The sequence below is a fragment of the Athene cunicularia genome, assembly GCF_003259725.1.
Source record: "Athene cunicularia isolate RWA chromosome 9 unlocalized genomic scaffold, athCun1 chr9_part1, whole genome shotgun sequence".
In the NCBI taxonomy this organism is placed as follows: Eukaryota; Metazoa; Chordata; class Aves; order Strigiformes; family Strigidae; genus Athene; species Athene cunicularia.
This window is the reverse complement of record NW_020799110.1, coordinates 15,781,923-15,804,252: the sequence shown is the minus strand read 5'-3', so window position 1 is coordinate 15,804,252 and position 22,330 is coordinate 15,781,923. Positions and strand designations below refer to the sequence as shown.

The 22,330-nt window shown below is 39.5% G+C and overlaps 1 protein-coding gene across 2 annotated transcripts; it reads right to left on the bottom strand.

The window, feature by feature from the left end:
- Positions 1-409: 409 nt before the first annotated feature.
- Positions 410-15,917, bottom strand: LOC113483595 (phospholipid scramblase family member 5-like). Of its 2 annotated transcripts, XM_026855270.1 has the most exons (8): positions 15,778-15,917; positions 13,071-13,222; positions 8,649-8,691; positions 7,629-7,849; positions 6,503-6,664; positions 5,305-5,466; positions 4,258-4,336; positions 410-4,171 (listed from the first exon to the last, which is right to left on the bottom strand). In XM_026855270.1, exons 1-7 carry the CDS (start codon positions 15,788-15,790, stop codon positions 4,298-4,300), a joined length of 792 nt encoding a protein of 263 aa, XP_026711071.1. In that variant the 5' UTR covers positions 15,791-15,917; the 3' UTR covers positions 410-4,171; positions 4,258-4,297. The 2 variants fall into 2 exon arrangements, with proteins under 2 accessions (XP_026711071.1, XP_026711070.1); XM_026855269.1 differs by lacking the exon at positions 410-4,171 and having other exon boundaries at positions 4,264-5,466.
- Between the last annotated feature and the right edge of the window lie 6,413 nt (positions 15,918-22,330).

Below are 22,330 nucleotides of genomic sequence, written 5' to 3'. Positions count from 1 at the left end.
CAGGTGCTAATAAGAGTACTTCAGTAATGATGTGGCATCAAGGAAGCTGTTCCTAAGATGGATCAAGTTTAGAAAAACATCTAGAACTCCAGAAAAAAAAAAAAAATCTCCTTTCACAGGATATGGGCTAATTTTTTTCTAAGGAACTAAAGTCTTTTTTTCCTCCTAAGGGTATCATTTTTAGGGAAGAAAAAAAGTACATTTAAAAATCTAAAGATCTGTGAATTAAACAAGTATGTATCATTGAACATAGAACATATCATTCTAATTGAAAAGAAATCAATACCACTAAGAAGAGAGTCAGAGGGAGGAAACTGCATGATTTTTTTTTTTTTTTTTTCAAACAGGTACCACTTAGATGACTCCATTAGAAAATGTGTATTTTGGATCATTTGTAGGCTTGTCTAATCTTAAAAAAAATAGTATTTCTTTATCCACCATATTACTAAATAACAAAAAAATCTCTACCTTACAGAGCTGCTGTGTTGCCACTATCTTACAAAAAATGGCTGATTTTCCCATGGACAAACCAGCTCCTTCCCACATACTGGTATCATCTGGGGTTCTGGCACTACAAGGGGTTTCCATCCCTCTGCCTGAGGACACCACATAGTGATGGACTGTGATGACATAACATATGGGCAAAGTTATTTTACCAATAGAAAGCTTCAACAAAGCAATCTCCTTTAGACACAGCACTTTCTGCAGAAGGTGGGGAATGTCCTGGGGCTGGGGCTTCTCCTCTGTCCACCTGTGGAAGTTGGAGAGATGCTTCAGCTGCAAAAAACAGGTTTTGGGCTGACCAGAAGAGCTCACTTTGTGGTAGACTGGATTCTGCCCATGCATCTACCAGATCTCATAAAATATCAATCACCCATAATTCAGCCGTAAATTGCAGGCAATAAAGATAACCAGCATCGTGTGACAAAGGTTTAATATCAGACAAATAAAGTCCTCCAGTTAAGGGTAGAAATCAATTAAAGGTGTCTTGATCTTCAATCAGTGTCCTGGGTACAGCTTGTGATCTGTGGAAAGCTAAACATTGTAATAATGAACAGTTGCTGCCATCTACTGAACACAAGAATTATGTACTACATAGATTTACAATTTCGGTAGTGATCGTGTGAAACTATTTGCTTGGCTGAACTAAGTAAAATGTCTGTTTCATTAGAACAATCATGTTTATTTCTACAAGATGTTCCAGACATGAATTCACTTTAGAGAATATCTGTCCCCCTTTGGAAAATACTGAATTCTCCTTTGGAGAGCCACTCCTAACCTGTGGGGGAATCATGAAAGGTGAGATTAGTAAAGAGTATACATAGCTTCCATAATGATGAAACACATTGGTATTAATAAGAAAGAGTTCCTAGTTAGAGCTGCAGGTTTTAAAAATCTTAGTACACATTAGCTTTTCTTTAGTAATATCACACAGAACTCCATCATCTTTGCTGAGTATGAATAACCTGCCCTCATATAGCAGCTGTGGTTTAGATGAACGAGATTCCAGTTGAAAAAACACTGGCATTGGCACTGAATTTCTATCAGGATGTTGAAGGATGGAACCAAGGTCAAGCAGGCTGCTGAGGAAGTTCTAACCAGCAAGAGCTATCCCAGACCCAGTGCTTTGTTTTATCCAGGGACAACCTGGTCTTGTATGTCCCAGAAGTTGCCTCCGGGTGTAAATAGAAGCATTCAAACATACTTATACACATATTCAAGCATTACACTTTAAAAAAAACCCCAACCAACCAACCAACCAAAACAATGACAACAACAACAACAAAAAACCCACAAAAGCTGTACTAACGCACAAAAGAGCAACAATCACTAAGTGCAAGAAATACAGTACTATCAACTGGTTGCAATATATAAAAAATAAATGCATGTATTGCTTACCTACAAGGTATATATGTGGTATATATTTCAGCCCTGCTGGTAAATAAACCCCTATTTTGGATTGACTTCAATGGTGCTTGGACACATTTGCTTCAAAGACGTCTTTGGCTTGTCAAGGGTCATAAGGCTGGAAACTGAAGAAGTGTGGCAGATAGCAGGGGAGCCTGCTGATCTCACGGGGTTCTGCGTTCAACTGAGTGTTCAGACACACACAACTCAACAACAGTGCAAGAACATGGGTTTTCATGAGACCCAAGACTGCAGGCTACAATAATAGTCACTTCTGTCCAAGATGGAAAAGGGATTTAAAGAGAAAAATTAATATAAAAAACTGTCTCTTTTTCTCAGTCTGCATTAGTCAGGAGTGAAAGGATTGAATTTAACAGAATGACACCAGTGTGAAACTAGTGAGAAGAGCAAATTGGCGTCACCTGTATTCTTCTGCAAAACTACAAATGTCCACACGAGGGAGCGTCTTGCCCACGAAGCTCACCGGGTGCTTCCTGCTGGGAAAAGTGACAGCAAAGGTTCCCTCTGAGTTCCTAACTTCTGCAGATTGCAGCCTGATTGCACTGCTAAGAATCACAGCGAGATCCAGCAAGGAAATGGTTAACAGATAATGATGATTGTCAGAGCTTGTTAACCACAATTATTTTCAAGACATATGTAAATCTGTATAAATACCTAAGTGTGGTATATAATCTAAAACATACTGTTTAAATCTATACGCATTCCTGAGTTAATTTCACTATGGGAACATTAGTTGCAACTTCCTGACTTCACTGTGTTTGAATTCATATCCATGAACATTAATTTAAAATTAGTCTAAATATTTGTTGAGAATTAATCACCTGATAAATTTAGCTCTTTTTCATTTTTATGAATTATTCATTATCTCCTCTCCTTTCCGTTGATGTGTTGGTTGTTTGCAAGAATTGAATTACTAGTTCATGCTAAAAAAAAATCCAGCATTTCCAGTGATTTGCAAAATGTTCCCTTTGGAAACTCAATCAGAGACTATGATAGCATTTGTTTTTACCACTAATATTCTATAGTACTGGATTGCTTTTTGAAGGACTCACTGGAGTTTTTGAGAGAGGCACAAGCAAGTACATACACCAAATATTTTGAAACAGAAGTTTTTCTGTTCATGTCTTGCATATATATATGTCATGGATGTTCCTACAAAGGAAGATTGTATTAGTAAAAGCCTGTTAATGAGAATGTTTGGGAACAGTATAATGTGGCTTTGAGCAACCTGGTCTAGAGGAAGGTGTCCTTGCCCATGGCAGCTGGGTTGAAACTAGATTACTTTTAAGGTCCCTTCCAACCCAAACCATTCTATGAGTCTATTCTATGATCGGGTGTGATGCAAGAATTAACAACGATGTAAAACTGATACTGAAATGGAAAAATCTCCTATTGTCCTATCATAGAAAATACCTGAGCTTGCCAAAGGAAAATAATATATTCTGTTCTAGGATGGCCTCAGGCAAGTCTGAATGAAAAGTTATCAAGCACCAGATATTATAAAGAGGAACAACCTTCTAAGGAAAGTCTTGAGTGGATAGGAGCAAGAATCCTTAACACAGGATAGTTTGAAGTGATTTGTGCACCACCTCTCAAACCTTATGGCCTGTCTCCATTAAAAATAGTGAAAGACCAGCTTTTCCAAATAGAGCTTATGTTCTCCAGTCTAGTACTAGAAGCCTAATTTCTCGGCTGTCACTCATTAAACAAATCTTTGGCATAAAATTAATTTACTAGCAAACATAACTTCCCTTCTTTCAACTCACTGAAACAGATAACGTCTTGAACTTCCCATCGGGTGATGTCTTATATTTGTTGCTTTCAATCTCAGTTTGTTGCTATTAATTAAATAACAAATCAGGAAATTACTTCGAAAATTATGAAAAAGCAAAATCCCCAGAACACACCCTCATGTGGTTAGTAACTGGTACCAGCACTTGCAAAACATCAAAGGCTTCTCTAAACATAGACTTTCATCAGTGACGCTGCAAGCCTTCATCTAATCTTTCATGATTTCCCATGCAGGAACATCAAAAGAGAAAGAAGAGAATAGCACTGTTCCAAAGCAACAGCGCTCTGGGTGAAAAGTATGTGTTTAGCTACAATGCACATAAAATGTAAGTGGGAAATTGTTATTTACATGAGACATACATTAATAAACAACATCATTAACTCCCTATCCTTTCCTATAAGGAACAAGGATTTGTGCAGTTCAAAACCATGTCCAAAGCTCGAGGGATTTCTGGAAGAAAATGAAAAAGAATTAGAAAGTATCTAATGTATTAGTCTTCAAAGCAAGAAGATCAATTTATGTTCATTTTTACTTACTGAAACACATTCTGCATATTTTATTATTTCTGTCATCTTGTTATAATCCATCCAAAGAGTTTTCAAAGAACATTAAGTCCTACAAATAAACAAACTGTGAATAATATGGAAGGTACAAAAATGAAATGATTACCATCAAAAGTCTTACTTGTAGGCTTTTGTTATATAATTAGGTTAGTCAATCATTTTCTATTACTCTGCCACTGAGCATCAGGAGTTTTGGAGGACAATCCAAAAATACTAAGTGCCACAAGAGATACGTTTCTACCCTAAGAAAAGCAAAATTTCTGAACTTGTTGCTATTTTATAAGCAAATGCTTTCCAGTGAATAATTTAAATAGTTTTGTCCTTCTGTTTTATACTCTCTGATGTATCACAGATGATTTTGAAATTTTCATGTTGATATTAACACATTAATGTTGGCAAAAGAGGTACACAGCAAAAATCGATTTGTAATTCTAGGAAAAGTGCATCTTAACTTCATCCTTACCCATAGTGGTGAGTATTCTCCTTTTCATATAATTCTTACTATTATCTTCACAAGGCAATTTTTGTAGGAAATTTCATATGACCAGACCATCTTACACGCAAGACAACATAACTATTGAAGTGGCACTCACAATTTGAAATTACCATTATAAATAACATAACTTTTGTTCTGTTTCATACACCCATTCAAATACAACAGGTAAGGGGGTGCGGGTGTTTGATACGTTTGACATGTGTGTTGATATTTGATCCTGCCATGCAAGATATTGAACTATATGTGGAATATTATTTAAACAGTTTAATAAACAAAAATTTAGGACGTTCAGCAAATAAGAAAAAGACCTTCAGCAAATAAGAAAAAACAAAAGCAGCCATAAAAATTGAAAGGTTTTCAGTTAATTTATCTTTCAGGTAGTGCTTTGGCTTTCCACTGCACTTATGCCTTCGTAGGATTTTTTGCTGATAGCAAAGGTCACTTTGGTCCCAGTCTGCCCACCTCTATAGGTCTACCTCTTTGTTTGTTTGCTTTGCAAAACTTTGTAAGTTTTGCATACTTACAATGAGGAAACAAGCACCAATCATTACTGCCTTGATTCTCACATCAAGGTCTACAGGGACCTGGATCCCGAAGTTGGCAGTGTTGGTAAAGACATTGTTTACAAATCCAGACCAGTACTTGGAAATTTTGCCAATCGTTGACATCTCATTGAGAGATTTTACCTGCACAAATGAAAAATAGGAATACACTTAAATGTAAACAAATCAGGTACATGCTGATTATATCTCCACAGAATTAATGACTGTGCCCTGACACACAGAGTATGCTATAGCTGTCAGGTGGTTCTTTTCTTGTTATCACTGAGATGCTCTATTAGTGTCAGATTTGCCTTTAGGAGTGGCACACAAGAAAGGGTCTTCAAGTTTGGAAACATCAGCATCTTTAGAGCTGACAGAAAAGTGGAGGAAAGCAATTGTGAAAGTTTTTAACATTTTTGCTCTTTTTTACAACAATTCTTTTTCCTGTCTTGTGTTTCTGATATTCTCCAAGTCACAGCAGTACCACTGCTGTGGACCACCATCCCCTACAACTGACAGATATGTTCTCAGTTATGTAGCCATCTGCATGTTTCTCAGGTATACTGAAATTTCAGACAGTACCCACTGACGTATTCTGATTTAGCTAACGAGTTGTTCAACACCGCAGCTCTTTTAGGATTACTTGACTAATGCAAAGTGCTTTGTTCACATCAGAATACTCTGTCTAGGGTTTCTTCCAGCATCTCTCATTCTCCATCTCATCCCTTAAATATCTCAATGGCTCCTCGGAATTATTTTTCTGCTGATTAATGCTGTCAAATGGATGTAGACATATTGGACAGTAATCCTGCCCATGGTTCTCAGTCTGAGAGTAATGAAGGCAGCATGTTCAATGCCACAGGCTTCAAGGGACTGTATGTCAGATAACAGTGAATGCATGAAAACTTGAGCCTGTAAAAATCAATGGCTGAGAAGTCATGGACTGCAGAGGACCAGGATTTCACTTAGCGACATGTTTATTTCCTTGAAGGAACTGCCACTCTTGTCCATCTGTAGGAATCTGAGTGTACGAGTCAGGAACTCCAATGCACATTGCTGTACTTCTATAATTACAGCAATGTACATAATATTTTTAAAGGTAGAATAACAGGATTTTTGAGTGAGAAATTTATTCAAGGTAGTAAAACTTTAAAATTCTTAACACTCATAAGAAACATACCTCAAAGTCAACATCGTCAAAACAGCCACAAGTTGCACACGGGCCAACTATTTTTAATACATCTTCTTTACTTTCATTTTGTATAGTAAACTTCGGCAGAAAAGGGTCCCAGTTCTGTACAACATACCCAGCTACTGTACCTGGTGGGGACTGAACTTCTAACTAGCAAACAAAAGAAAACAAAAAATCTTGTAAACTAATTTTACATTAGTATATTTGTCCATAATAGCATATTGTTTATATAATGGCAAAATATTTACTTACTGAATATAATTATATATAATTTTACCAAACTGTGAAATGGACATTACAAGACAGACTAGTGGTGTTTTTAAATACAGTGGACAATATGAAGCTCAAAAGCTGCACCAGAAGCTAACATCTTACACATAGGATTTGATAAAAGCCATATGCTGTGAGAAGCATTTGTTATTGTCATCAGTGAGCATGCTATAAGCATTTTTATGTAGCAGCTGTGCCACCGAAGGACCGTTTTTTAAAAATTACAATGCAGTACAAGAAGGTAGGTAGATGAGTTAACCTATAAAACACTTAAAAAACAAAAAAAAAAAAAAAAAAAAAAAAAGAGGAGATCTGATACTCTACAGGATTTGCATTTTTCACTTAAAGCAGCTTATTTCCAAGTTCTTCAGTTTCCAAAAGATATGTGGCCTTCAGGAAGCAGAGCCATGGAGCAAGGCAGCGGCCTCCCAGTCATTCCCGCACACACAAACGGCCTCCAGGGATTTTCTGTCCTTCGCACTCTGGAAGGACAGTGGGTGACTTCCTCCTGTGGCACTAACGGACCTTAGTCTGTGGCAGGGCACGTGGTGTTTTGGGGTGTTACCTGACTGAACAGACACCTGTATCATCAGACACAAGAGCTTTATTTGGGATGTCAGGAACTGGTCCCATGAAAGGGAGGAGGGGTGCTGGGAATGTGACTCACAAAAGGGCCCCGTTTATCACCAGTTACTCCTAAATTAAGGTCTCCGAGCAGACCCCCAGGACGGAGAGGTGGGTGTGAATTCCTTCCTGCCATCCTCACAGAAGTTGAGGGAGGCTTCATTAATGCTGTGCACATACAGTGAGATGCTGGGACAAAAGGCAATTAGGATTCACTCACCTCTTGCAGGAAGCAGGGGAACCAGCAGCTGTTGCATCTCAGGGGTCTCTTCACTCTAATCACTTCTCGGCCTGTGTTATCTGCGATCCTTATGGTGAAAGACCTTATAGGCGAACACAAGTTACGATCAAAGCAATCATTTTCTTCTACTGCAAAGTAAACTCTTTGTCCCAAACGGTTTTTTATCTCATATTTGCTGGAGGTCTCTGTGCCAAGAATGGCTAATAAAGCAAATCAAGTAGAACATTACCTTAGTATAATGTTAGTGTACATATATATACTAGCATATATTCTAAAAAAAAAAATCTAATGAACAGAAACTGTTTAAAACATTGCTTTGAAATTATGACACAAAGAAAATACACAGTTATAAGTAAATAATAATAATAATAATGTCAGGTCTGTATTTTGAAAGAAGGTTTAGTACAAAGACTTTGATTTGCTGTATACTAAAGTACCTATCACAAAACAGAATTCAGATTCTGAGTTTTGGCTTGTGCTTTTTCTTAATTTAACATCTGTGAAGTTACAATACAAGGCTGTCCCACTTGACTGACAAACTTTCACCCAGCGAGGTATTCAAGAATCAGGCCAAAAACATTTTGAATGGGAGAAATACATTTTAAAAATATTTTACTTTCAGAACTCAATACTTGTTCAGTACTTTGACATTCTGAGGAACGACATAAATTATCTTATTCTTCATTTTATGTCTTCTGACCTTTCTTTTTTGGCTTTGTTTCTTGTAGCATTTCCATGGATTGGAAAGTGGTTAAGCTTTAATAACTTTGAGAGGGAGGTGTCTGAGGAATTGAATGTAGGACTAGTGTAGAAATTACTTGCTGCAATCTTTCTCTCCTAATTGGTTTGATGCAGAACAGGCGCACCACAGTACAAGCCTGAAGCAAGGTGAGCTGGAGGCTTCGCAATGACTTCAACAAGGTGGGGGCAAGACTTGGAAGCCATTCGGAAACATCTGTGTACAAGCACTGTTAAAGAACAATGAGGATTGCACCATACCTTCAAGAAGCTCTACTTGCTGATGAATAATTATCTGGTCCAACTGTTTAAAAAAAAAAAACCAAGATGGTGGGTGTTGGAAATGTCAGTGATGACCTGTCTATTTTTATTGCTCCTCTCCCTGTTATTATCCAGAGGTGCACAAGCTGAGTGCCTGAGGGCTATCTCAAGTCACACTTTAGACATCTCTCTGAAATGATGGCTGAAGAGTGTGACATTGTATCCTGTGGTCATGTAATTCACGCACACATTTGAAGAAAAATTATCTTCACTGGGGGAACAAGGAAGACAACAGCAGTGGAAAGATGTCTGTGAGAAGCAGGACCCACTTTTCACTCCTGCTGTCCCTCCTGGTCTTGGCAGAGGGGAAGCCCCTTACCCCAAAGCTAAGGTAAGAGCTGGGCACCACGGCAGTGCAGGAGTGAATAAATTCAGGCTCAAGCTTTAAACATGCTGTAGCTACAACCCAAAAGGCCCTGCTAGAGCAACCCAGCAAGGCAATGGGGTGATGCCAACGATTTAACTGTGATCTCAGGCACTGGGAGTTCTGCACCCCAAATCTGGCAAACGGTCAGCCAGGGTGCCAGAATGAGCAAAACAGCAGCTCCCCAGAGAAAACCTTGGCTGGCTGAAACTGTCTTCCCCTGTGAGCTGGTTACAAATGCAGGAGAAAAACTGCTTGCCATGATAGCCAGCTTTGCTGTGCTGATCATACCTCCGATATTATTCTTTTTTAGAGAACAGTCATTAGTATTATAAAACCAGCAAGACTTAATTTCAGTCTACCTTTCAGTTTTATGTGACTTTTTATGCCTTTTTTATGTGATAGTTTAGGCTTTACTAATCTCTTATCCTTAAATTCCTGATGGGCAAATGCTTGGCACAGGATTTTGCCATTACTCACAGCTGCAGACAGAAAGCACACAGCGATGTTCTGAGACCAACATGTCACAGCTCTCCAGCATCTGTATATTTTACAATTGATAAATTGTGCCTGGTACGTATTCAAACTGTTGCAGCCATTTGTCAGTTCTAGTCATGTCCTGCAGCTAGTTCAGGCTGCAAAGAAAAGCTAGTAAAGAGAAACTTCATCCCTTTCATTAATCTCTGAAATGTGCATGCCAGTAATTGAAATAATAAAAAATATTTGGACTTAAAAATTTTCCCCCAAGAATCTTTGCTGTTCATGGTTTAGGTTTCACAAGAGATGTGAACTCTTGGAGCCCATGGGAAGTGCTCTGCTGATGAAAAAAGAATAAACAAGTTAAAGATGGTAGGGCTATTTTAATATATAAGCATTGATTTTAATATGGATTTCTTTGCCCCACACAGAATTTCACAAGAAAAATAAAATTTTTGAACCTGAACTGTTAAAAGCTTTGAGTGATTTTGGTCTGTTTATAGGTTTATTGCGAACAAGGTATAAACTATGTGAAGACATTGTGACAGTACCATTTGTTAGACTTGTTTTGCCTTTCACTGGTTTCTGCAAGGCAATTATTCTGATGCATCTTTTATTGGGGCATTTGTAGATTAATGGAATTCTGCACTTGCATTTTGAAAACATCTAAAGCCCTTTGGTTTACAAAGGTCTGAGTCCTCTGGAGCTCAGATATGTTAAAACTCCTTATACACAGCTAATTCCCAGTATTCAGTCTGTGGGCATTAAATTTACAACTGATCAGTCTAACCAAATCTAAACTAAGCAGCTTTTTACAAAATTGATTCAGCCTGAATGGTGGAATAACATGTTGTTGAGCTACTTGAAAAATTCTCCAAGGTCTCATCTGTCTATTCCTGCTATGGGAAAAATTTCCCTTGATTTTTGTGATGGATGCTGGACAATTCCTTGAACTATGGGTGTGACCTGGAAGATAATAATGAGGTTTGGGGAACTTTTGGTATCTGTTCGCCAAGTCAGAAGCTGCTTATTGCCCTTCTCCCGTGCACCTTGAACAGCCAAGTGAATCACTCCTCAGCCTGACTGACTCCGCATGTGTATTTGCAGCGTGAAATATAGCTGTCTGTCTGTAACGTACAGGAGAGATATTTTTGTTTCCTCTCATCCACACTATATGCTGTGTCCTTGAGTTGCTGTTTAGAGTAAGACTGTAGGGATCTCTGAGATTCACTAAATTTGGTTCCTGGTTTCGTAGTCAAACATGTCATGGTCTTATTAAGAAATATATTCTGTTTTCTCAAATCTATCCACCTATCTTTCCTGCTCCTGCTGGAGATAATCCCAGAACCTCATTTCTATTTTTTATCCTGTAGTTATTCACAATCACTTTCTATCCAATCTTTCTCCTGGTAATATCATTCTATAAAATAAATGTCTCTTTTTCCCTCAGTTTGTTTACTCTTCCAGGTACTCTGTCATGGTTCCCTCTCTGGTAGTGTTTTTTTAGTCTAAAGATTAAACAATTGCGGTCTTATTTATAAGCAGGTTCTCTATTCTCCATGTCCTTCCAGTAGTACCTGTCTGTCCCTGTTTCAGTTTGGACCCACTTTTCCCCAATACACACACAACCAGAAGGATACACAATATTCCAGTGTTCCCAATGGCATCAAAAATTCCCAGTTCTGCTAGAAATACCTTCATTCATTTGAGAATTTCATTACATGAAAATCTCTTAGTCCATCAGGATAAATCCCAAGGGATCCATCCCACATTCATTCTGCAGGCAGCCCTCTCCCTGCTGGTCATATCTCCTTTCTGCTCCAATCTATCCTGTATGACTTGTTTCACTAGTCACACAGCCAGTATGACTTCAGCATCACACACCAAAATGTTCTGCAATGCACAGAAGCTCTAGCTGTGTGTATATGTCAATAATCAGCATTGCATAGATGCTTTCCACTTTCAGACTGCAGAGAAAATTGAGAACAATTAGCGAGGGCTGCAGCACAGACACATGATTACTGGGCCAAGAGCAAGCATGAATGAGGTCTTGAGTTCTAGTTATACTTCTGACAGCGACTTGCTCTTTTGTCTTTATGTCAGATGTAAAGCTTCTATAAAATGGAGTAATAGAATTTTTCTTGCCCACATTGTATTGGTAAATCTGAGGTATAATTCATGTTCATACAGGAGACTGAATATGTAACCTGCCAAGTATTTACTATCATAATCACTTTTAGGCTAAAAAATGTAGCTCCCACAGTCTGTGAGCAAATGCTCATGTAATTGACAACACATATCATTTTGTGCATGGGCACTATGAAATGAAAATCATAACTCCACGTGAAAGATTGCTACTGAAGGATCTCCCAGTGTCATTAACTAGCTAGGTAACTTATGTCCAAAAATAAAATATATTCAGTTTCTGCTTCTGTAAAAAACTACCAGATATGTATATCTAAAATACAGCCCCTCAGTGAAATAAACATTTCCCAGCACCACCAAAACACAAACACAGCAGAAGAATGTGTGTCAGAATTACAACCTGACTGCACTGGGGGCCTGATTCTGTTCTTGCCCATACCAGAAGGGTGTATGACGTGTTACTCAGCATATATAAGAGTGGCAGAATCCAGCCACATGGGAAATGTAAACTGGAGTCAATGTCAAAACAATAGCAAGGAATAACCCTCCCAGTAAAAACATGCAGGAAGAGATGAAACTTCTGGAGCAGACCTGCAGACCATCACTGGTCTGAGCTCCAGGAGCGGAGAGGTTTCACAGAGGAAGATGGACAGCTGTACATTTAGCAGTAGGAAGGAGAAGACTCCAGCATTGCCTGTCCCTCCCCTGCCTGTGACATACTTTTCTGTTTCCATTTCCAGGCATTTCCCTCTCTCGGGCACTAGTACTTTCCTGCCCCACAACTGAACACAGAGTGGGGGCAGGTTTGTAGCTAACCAGACTTAAGCTCACAAAATTGTCTCCTTGGGATCTTGCTTCCCCAGGACCTTGCCTCTAACCTGAAGAACACTGTCATTGGCAAGAGTTTTCTTAGAAGAATTTTGTGTTCCTCAAAGGATAGGTTATAAGGAGGTGACAATTCCTTCACACACTGCCTGTTTGAGTCTTTTTGAGGCCAGATGGAGTTTGATAGCCATTTCCCTGAGGGTAACCTCTTAAGGAACTGGAAGGAAATCGGGGTGACAATGAGAGAAGTAATACTATGGCCTAGAAAAAGTTCTAGAGGGAAGAAAAACACGGTTTTGGTGCAAGGAGAGCTGCATGCACAACAAATGGATTTCTATAAAAATGAATGGCAGCAATGAAGGAAGGGCTTGTTGTTCCCACGTTCCTTATTTCATAGTAATGGCAAACAACAAAAAAGCCTCTCCATCTCCATCCTTGTCTCCCCCAAGGGAAAAAAAAAACCCAAAACAGCAACCAACCCCATCCCTTAAGGTATGAAAGAAGTCTACAAGGAAAACAAAACAATTATAATATTTGGAAAGATTCAGGACCTGGTTCAGGTACTCCAGACCAGGTGGCATGTTATGAGTATGTGATGTTTGCTTCCAGAGACTTGTTGGTTCAATAGGCTTATTCTGTTCAGGAAGGTCAGAAGAACCAGGGAGGTAATCCTTAAAGATTGAGTTAGTTTGTCTCTGAGATTCTGTGGGAAAAGGAGAAAAACAAAAATCAGAATTGAACAGGACCAAACAGCAGCTAGCTGCTTGGATCAAAACTGGAATAGTAATGTCACATTCTGCCTGTGACTATATCATCATTTTAGTTCAGATAAGGAGTGAGGATCTCAAACAAATCTCCTGACGGTCCCACACTTGAAGCACTCTGATTCACTTTATAGAGCAGTCTCAGAGTATGCCAGGTAGAATTACTGTAGATGAAGCTAAACCAGAAGATTTGGTCTTGAAGGGCACCTAATCCACTCTGACAGCTTTCAAGCAGTCAGGCTGTACGAGAAGGCTGGGGCTGGTCTGGACTCACATACAAGGTGGCCACAAGGTCCTCAGCGCAAGTTGCTCAGCCCTGCTCCCCGTGTGCTAACATACACCAAGCTGTTGAGGACTTGCTTCTAGCAAGATGTTTTCTAGCATCTTGGGGGCATGCATATTTTCTCTTAATTAGAGATAACATTTCCAGGGATCTCAGATTCCCCAGGCTACATGTTACAGCCCTAGTACCAAAGCCTACACAGCCCCTTACAGTGTGTATTCATTATTATCTTAATGAAAAGATCAGATATCGTTAAGCTGTGTTTTCTGGTTAGGTATTGCTAACACATCCTTTTGGACACAGTGATGGTTACCTTGCCTAGTGCCGTGAAGGTAACAAGAGTATTTACTGGTAGAGGCACCTGTGTGCCCACAGCCCTTCACGTGCACAGGCACCGTCTCCCCCAGTACAGTGACCACCTTAGCCATTCGATTCTCAGCAAACTCCTCCTGATTTTACTATGAGCTTCTTTCCACAGCCTTCAGTAACATTGGCTCTGCCAGAACAAGAAAGAGCGAGCTGAAGCTCTCTGCATATAAATGGAAAATTCTTGTATTAAGCTGAGCCCCGGCACTTCAGTGGTAAAGCAGTCCCCAAACTGACCATTTTCATCTCATTTGTGATGATGCTCAGGCACAATGGGGTTCGAGGTCCAGAAGGAATTTGGACTCTAAATCTGAAGCTCTCTTTTGCTGTTGTGGGTTTAAATGAGATCCTTTAGCATTATCTAAACTCAGTGTGGCTGATTCATTGTTTAATCATATTTTGATGTTAATTTGTCTTTGCAGCCGCTGCTTTCTTTCAAAGTCTGAGACCGCAGGAAGAAGTAACAACCCCTTTGAATTTGTATCTGGCTTTTAAAAATGTATAACTGGCTAATAAATATTTTATATGCTCTTCTGCATCATTTTACCTCACAGGGTTCTGTTACTGCCATAACTGTTGTTGTTACATGAAATGCCATGAAGTGGCCGAGTGTTAGTGTTATTCTTGAATAATAAAGAGAAAAAAATACAACAAATTGCAGTTCTACCTGTCAAATTTTAAGCTATACAAAAATCAAACAGTAAGTACATTAAATATTGATGACAATCCGAGCTTCTCCGACACTTTGTCTATTTTTGTGAATGTTTCCCATTTCATTTATGGTATGGGAAAACTTAAAAGTTATCACATGATACAGTGAGCATTCTGCACAAATATAATTTGTAGAGTTAACTGTTCCTAAAAGAAGTATATTATCAAGTTCCTTCATTATGAAAACCATATTTCACAACTTCTTCTATTAACTACTGTGCACTAAAAATATACAAAACCAGATCTCTTTTATACATCTAAAGATAAGCAAAATTTTAAAAAATTATATTGCAAGGGTAAAGCAATGCTGTAAAACCTGCTTTCTGCTGTATACCTTTTAGTGCTGTAAATGCAGAATGCCTTGAGTATTTGGGGGGGCAAGAAAGAGGTGTAAACATTTGGCAAACATAAACAGACATTGCTGAAACTCCCTGGGCCAACATCTGCTTCTGTATGTCTCAACAGGGTGACCTCTCTGGAGTTGCATTCATGTTCAGAAAAAACAGATTTGTGTCCTTCTGTTTACTTTACATATTTGAAAGCATGGAGAAAATTAATTGAGAAGGCTGGTGAGATCAGCATGCTACAACGTTTGTCTATAGCCCTGAGTACCCAACCAGCTGCTGCTATAAGACAGTATGTGACAAAGATGAACCCAGATAGGAGTAATCTGATTAAATTCAGTTATTCTTCAGATATTTGTTTTCTGTACGTGGTGATCAGGACTCTGACCAGTTTTGAAAGTGAAAAGCATTTGCAGATTTGATATTTTTGACGTGGAATAGGAAAGAAGTGTGAAAAAATAGTGGTACCCTTGGCTCAGTACCTGCCCTTCCCACACATTCTGTACCGACAGGTTTAAACACAAAGAGACAAACACTAAATTTTCTGATGGAATGCAGATGTTAACATTTTATAACATATTTTATTCAAGTAACATTTTAGTATAGATTTTAGTCTCCTTAGGAGCCTCTTGAATGCTGAAAAATTAAAGGAAGCCAAAACAACTGTGTTTTGGCTGATGTGGTTTTAGCCTGAAACTCTCATTTCATCAGACTGCTGATTGCTGGAAACGTACAAGACTGTAGTTTTCTGTAAACATGATCTAAAAATACAGACTATAGATGCACTTACCTTGAGAGGCCATGAAGCTTCCTGAGTTACTTCTTCAAAGGAAGCCAGGTTAAAAGAAAAGGCTTTTCTTGTTGCAGCAAAGAAAAAAAGAGCACAGCATGCACAAAACTTCAGAAGATGTCTGTCTACTTCATATCAGCTTACAAAGAACTGGAGGAAATGTATTGCCTTTCTCATGTTCCAGAACACTGCATTTTATGTCGATGGACAACAGGGGGAGATGATGCTAACAAACAAGAAAAACATGATTCATTTCAAGTCATTTGCACCAATAGAAAGAGGAAAAAGTATCTTGTGAATACAAAGAGGGAAAACTTCAGTGTACTCACTGGATAACTGAACACATTAGACCAAAAATTCTGCTTTATAATGTATGTATATATTCTGAGACTACACAAATTCTATCTTTATAATTCAATATTTATGTTTCCATTTTTTCAGGGTATCCAGTAAAGACAGAGGAGCTAACTACCTGCATTTCCCTACTGCTGGCCCCCAGTCAACGTTTCCCATACACAGAGCAGGAAAATCTACCTTGGATTTCTCACTGTATTACATCCATGTAGCATCAGCCTTCCCTACAAGAGATATCATGCCTGCTCCCAGATCCAGAAAATGATCCTGTACACCCCTACCCCTGCACACACACCCCCTATGCAGGGCTCTGCGGATCTGTGTGAGGTGTTTAAACTGGATTTGGAGAATTAAAGCAGACTGGGTGTGCTTTGCTCCAAACAAGCACCGTACATACCTAAAAGTAACACATTATCCCCCACATTGCACTGGGGGGAAATGAGGAGGAGGAAGGAAGGCAACCTTGACTTACCAGATCATATTTCTGCCTCGAGTGCCCAAGTCACCATGGAGATCATCATGCACATGTGATCTGCAAACAGACATGATGCATGGCTGCAAAAATGGCAGAGCCTGTGCACAGACCCCAGCAGAGCAGAGTGAGGTGTTGGGGACCGTGTTCTGTTGTCTCTGCTACTGCGAGTCCTACTGGTTTGAAACAGTCTGTAGGAGCATGTCCAACCAGGTTTAATTCCAGAGTTTACAGTTCAGAAAATGCTGACGAGGATTCTCTTGAGGAAGAATACAGAAAACCTCTCACAAAATAAAAAAATCAAATGCCAAAATTATATGGAAGCTGATTTTTACTGACTATATTAGTAAATGCAAGGGCCTCAGGTCTACCTATGGACCATGTGAAAATCTGGTTATGTGAAACTTCCCAGTTTATCATTGCCTGCTTAAGTCCCTGGGTGCTGTGGCAGCACAGCCCAACCCAGCAGCTGGTCCCTGCTGTGCTCACCCCTGGAAACACCAGGTGAACGGGGAAGGCAGCCCACAGACAAAAACTTTGGTTGCTGAAAAATGGGCACTAAACAAAACCTTCTGGACTGGGATGAAGTTTGACATCACAGGAAATAAAGATTAAGAATGAATGTAAGTTTTTCTTCTCTCTCCCTGTTGAAGAAGTGCTTCTTTGGAGCAGCGGATCTAAACTGGAGAGCAGACACGAAGCCTAAACAAAGAATAAAAAAGCTCTGGATAAATAAACCTAACTTTGAAAATGACAGATGAAAATTCAGATGAGATAGCACTCATTTACCTATAAAAATGAATAAAGACTTACTTTACCTCCCAGAAAACCATATCAATGCATAAAGTAAGTGTAGTACATTAAGAAAGGTGCTCAAAATAGACAAAATACACTGAAAAAATATATGCTGAAAGGAGATGTTTCAAACTTTTAAACAGCATTTTTGAGAAGTCCAAGGAGCAAACTTGCTGATGTGGAGGAACACACGACACCAACGCAGCCTGTCTGTGCTGTGCTCAGTACCTGTAACACAGGATCAGTCCCACTCATTCCCACAGTGTTTGTGAGCTCTGGGACTGGACAGCCTGGCTGTGTTGGGGAGATGCTGGTGCTGAGGCTCAGGCTCCCAGGCAAGAGCCACTGCAGTGGCAGAGGCAGGTCCACCCATCTGCAGAAGCCAGGTTTCATTATACTGACACTCATGAAATAAAAATTTCCCTGAAGCAGTTCTGCCCCAATAAACTAAATTTCTGGCATTATTTACAAAATTGCAGTAAAGAGGCAATAGAAAGATATAAAACTTGACCTGAAGTAAATTTTTCCATTTCTTTCCAATTTCTACATCTCTTACAATGTCCTCTCTTACCCTATCCTTATTGTTTTATTTTGAAGCAATAATTTTACTAGATTATATAAATAGATTTCTGCAGGATTTGTAAGCAATAGTCTTCCATTGGCATAGGTCCTTACAAGTAAAACTATGTATTTGTTTGGCTTTTTTTTTTTTTTTTTTTTTTTAAATAAATACTCTCAGATTGGTCCAAATCTGCTCCAGCCGTAATTAAAAGCAGCCTTACTAAGGACTTCACGAACACAAGACTTAACCATATGTATCCAGGCACAAATGCAGCCATACTTCGGTGTTATTCAGAAGTGCACAGGAAAAACTACTCAAGAAATCAGGACAAACATTTAAAGCATTGTGTACAGCTATTTCTAGCCAGGTCTTAGGGACTTCAGGAAGCACAGCAGCCGCACCCAGAGGGGAATTCTGCCAAGACACTGAGCTCACTGCCTCTGCCCCTTGCAGAGGGCTCCAGGGGATCACTGCCTACATTTACTCTACCGTTGGCAGTCTGAGCATTAAGATAGAGTGTAATTCCTTCTTCTGTATGAGTGTGCTGGACATCTGAGATGACATCTCATACTAAATTAATTCCTCACTTAAATGCAACACATTCACAGGTATTAAAAAAAAAAAAAAAAAAGAAAGAAAGAAAGGAAGGAACTGAGTGTGCATGCATGTATTCCCTATACCTGTAAAATATACTTGTTCCATCTCATGCTGCAAAGCTTGTAAAAATTGATGGGCAAAACCTCAGAAGACACAAGTTAGCATGGATCCATTAAAACCAATTAGACTATTCAGATCAAGGCAAGCAGTGCTTGGCTGGAGGAGTTTATACATCTAGAACTTTCTTTTTCTCCTTAAAGAAAAATTACATCTTTTCTGTAACTACCACTTCTCCAAAAGTACAGGGATCCGTCCCTGCTAAACTGATGTACAAAGACCACTGCAGTTAACTACTGCAGTCGGTAGGAAACCTATCCATCAAGAAAGACATCGCTGTCTCAGAGAGCACAGAGCCCAAACACAGACTTTCCTCCAGAAAGCATGTAGTAATAGTCAGCTAGGTGGACCAACAGAGCAAACAATATCATATGGCTCAGTATAAGTTCTGCTTTTCTGGAATCACTCTTCTATTTTCTACAGGCACCACAGCTGGAGCATGGCAATGGTTTCACAAAAGCCACCTTCACTAGCAGTCAGAGGTGCCAAGAGAAAGACAGGAGACAGCAACAAAATTCAAAGTATTAGGAAAAGCTGTTTGATTTCCTCTCCTGCCCCCTGCTGCTTAGAAAACTGCCCTATAAACCTGGTTCAAGATATTTGCCCTTGTACTCAGCGGGGAAAAGACAACACTGCCCCTCTCCCACTGTATCACTATCAGCTCTCCCAGGTAAGCAGGAACTGCCTCTTCCCTTGCCCCCACAGTCTCGACAAGTTGAGACAAGAAAGCTCAGCTCCTCCTCACCTGCCCTTACTGAGATCCAGGCACCAGGGATGTGCTGTGCCACCCAGCAAGCAGGATAAAGAGAGCCTGCAGGCATCATTAAATGCACCCAAAACCTCACCAAGCAATGCCTAAGCTTCCCTGCTGCTAAAGAGGGGTGATCAGTAATGCCCATTTCCATTTTAAATTTCCTTTCCTCAAAATATCAATTGTCACAAGCATTAAAATGCATTGTTATTGTCAATTTTTAATAGGAAATTATATAGCCTTCTTCCCCTTCCTAGACTTGCATTTAGTACAGGGAGAAATGCTGAGCGTAAGCGTTAAGTATCAGACTGTGACACTGTGCAATAAGAAGCTCCAAGTTACATATTTTTACCCAGTATTGTTTTCTGCGTTGGAAAAAGAAAATATATCAGTTTTTTACATCAGCTACCATCTAGTATGGATCTCACCTTGAACTTTGGATTGTGAGGCGTCCTGCTTCAGCTCGTGTTTACAGTAACTCCTCCCTGCCACAGACATCTGCAATCTTGTTGAAATACTGCAGCCAGCACCCCAGCATCGGCAGCGCTGACCGGCTGGCTCGCCAGCCAGTTCCCGAGCTGACAGCATACGTATCGCACACAGTGCTGCGGAACAGGCTCCTCTCACTTGTCTGCTGATGGTAGATTTGCCACAGCTATGCCCCAAGGTGACTGTTGTGGATGAATTAATAGCAAAATACAACCTTTAAAATAACGACTGTTCATCAATCTGCTCTTTTTGCATTTAACTGAACTGGGAGAAATGGGATCAAACCAGCAATCTTAAAATGATTCTGTAAGAAAGTAAGAAAGAAGCCTTCCAAGCACCTGTAATTAGAAATGGTACACGGGTACTGAGTAAGTATCAGAAATTTTAACACTACACCCAGGAAGTATTGACAAGGGTCAGTGCCTAAATACAGATGTCAGCAAAACACATAAACCAGCTTCCACACCCAATTTTGAGACAGTAGAGGGAAAAGGCTTTGGGGTTTTTTTGTGTGGTTGGGTTGTTTTTGGGAGAGGAGGTGTTTGGGTTGTTTGTTGGGGTTTTTTTTGGGGGGGGGGAGGGGATGGGTTTTTGTTGGGTTGGTTGGTTGGTTGTTTTCTTCAGTCACCTGTAAAATCTTGTTCTCATGAAAATCCTGCACACTGAGAGCTGTGGGACACTGCTGATGAACATGGCCTCACTCAAATTCTAGCTTCCTAGCAATTCTGAAACAGCTGCATGAAATGATCAGTCAAAAATACTGAATTCAACCCCAGACCCAAATATTTCAATCTGAATCATATTAAGCAGGTTTTAGGATAAAAGCAGAGAAAGTGTGACCATGAAGATGTTGATTTATGTAAGCAAACCAATGTGATTTAAGGAAAAATAAGGCCAGAAAGGAGCAGCGTGCAAGACCCAAATGTATCTTGAACCAAACCATGTACAAAACCTTCTCTTTGATCATGAAGAAATTCTGAAACTGGTCTCTCACCTCTGGGTAAATTTACTCTAATTAATGAGCACTCTGAGGGGATTTTTTTTAATCTATCCTGAAGCTATTCTGCTCCAGGTAAATATCCTTTAATATTCATTAGATTTGAGTGTCAGAGAGAGTAACTTTATAGCTCTGTGGCAAGGGCACTCTGGAGGTACATAAAAAGTTCACCGCTTTAACTGTGTATTGGTTTACTGCTTACTTTAGTAAATAGTACTGTGATTAATCTATTTCGAGAAACTGAAGTGAATTTTACCTGATTTTATTTTTGTTTTGCCTTGAAACCGTTTGTCAAGTCCAACTGAAATTCATAAACCATCTCTACTTCTTTTTGCTTATTAAACACAGACTCGACAGTAAGAGAACTGCATCTCGCCCTTCCTTACATGTAACCAAATCCCTCTAAACACTTTTCAGGATGAAAGCAAACAGTAGGCATTTTTCCTGAGAAGTCATAAGCTTTCACAAGTCTAACCAAACTGCAACTGCTCCACAGCCTCTAATGTTAGATCTAGTGCTTGTCTCTAAATTTTACCAATTTAATCCAGTGATAAAATGAGATAAAGTACTCAAACAGTATACACTAGCATATTAATAAGATTATTTCTGTTTTCTAGTACACGGAATACTAGAAGTTTTTGATACAAATGCAATTAACATTCTTGGTGATGATGCAGAACTTCTTTGCTGGCCTTGAAAATTCATTAAGTAAAATTAGAATAACTGTGCTTTGCTGTAGAAGAAAAACTAGTACCTCTCTCATATTTACCACTCTTTTTCCCTTTCTTTACACTGTAGAACATCTAAATCAGAAGAAAGTTTACTGGAAAATTAGAGTATCGGAAAACACTGAGTATATTTTAGATGCCTTTCCTTCTGTAAACAAGACTTACATTAAAATCCACATTTGTATCAACCAACACCAACAGTCCGATCCCCTGCCAAGACACTAGGTAAGACAGTCCTACCTATGTCCACCTTAGCCAACAGCAGCAGACCTGCAGAAAGAAAAGACAGGCACTGAGGACTTATCCATGCTCAGGGGCTCTGGGTTTTACGTCGACTCGTGTGGCTCTTCGGTTGAGCACCACTGGTGGCTCTTGGTGTGCTCCTGCAGCACATATTCCAATTTGGTCCCACCCAAGAGGAATCAGTCTGCACACTCCAGGACTGCCCCAAAACTACACTGAAGCACAGTAAGTGGAAATGACCAGGAGATTCCCTTAGAAAACTCTGTATGTACTAGATCACCAACATGGGCATACCCAGCTGACCACAGTATTTGCTGTCAGATGACCTTCTATCCATGAAAGACATTTCATTACGGTGCAATAAATTTTTGGCAGTCATTACAATGTCTGCTTGATGGCTGAGTTTTGCTAGTTCCATCTCTGGAAAATAAAAGCCAACATCACTAAG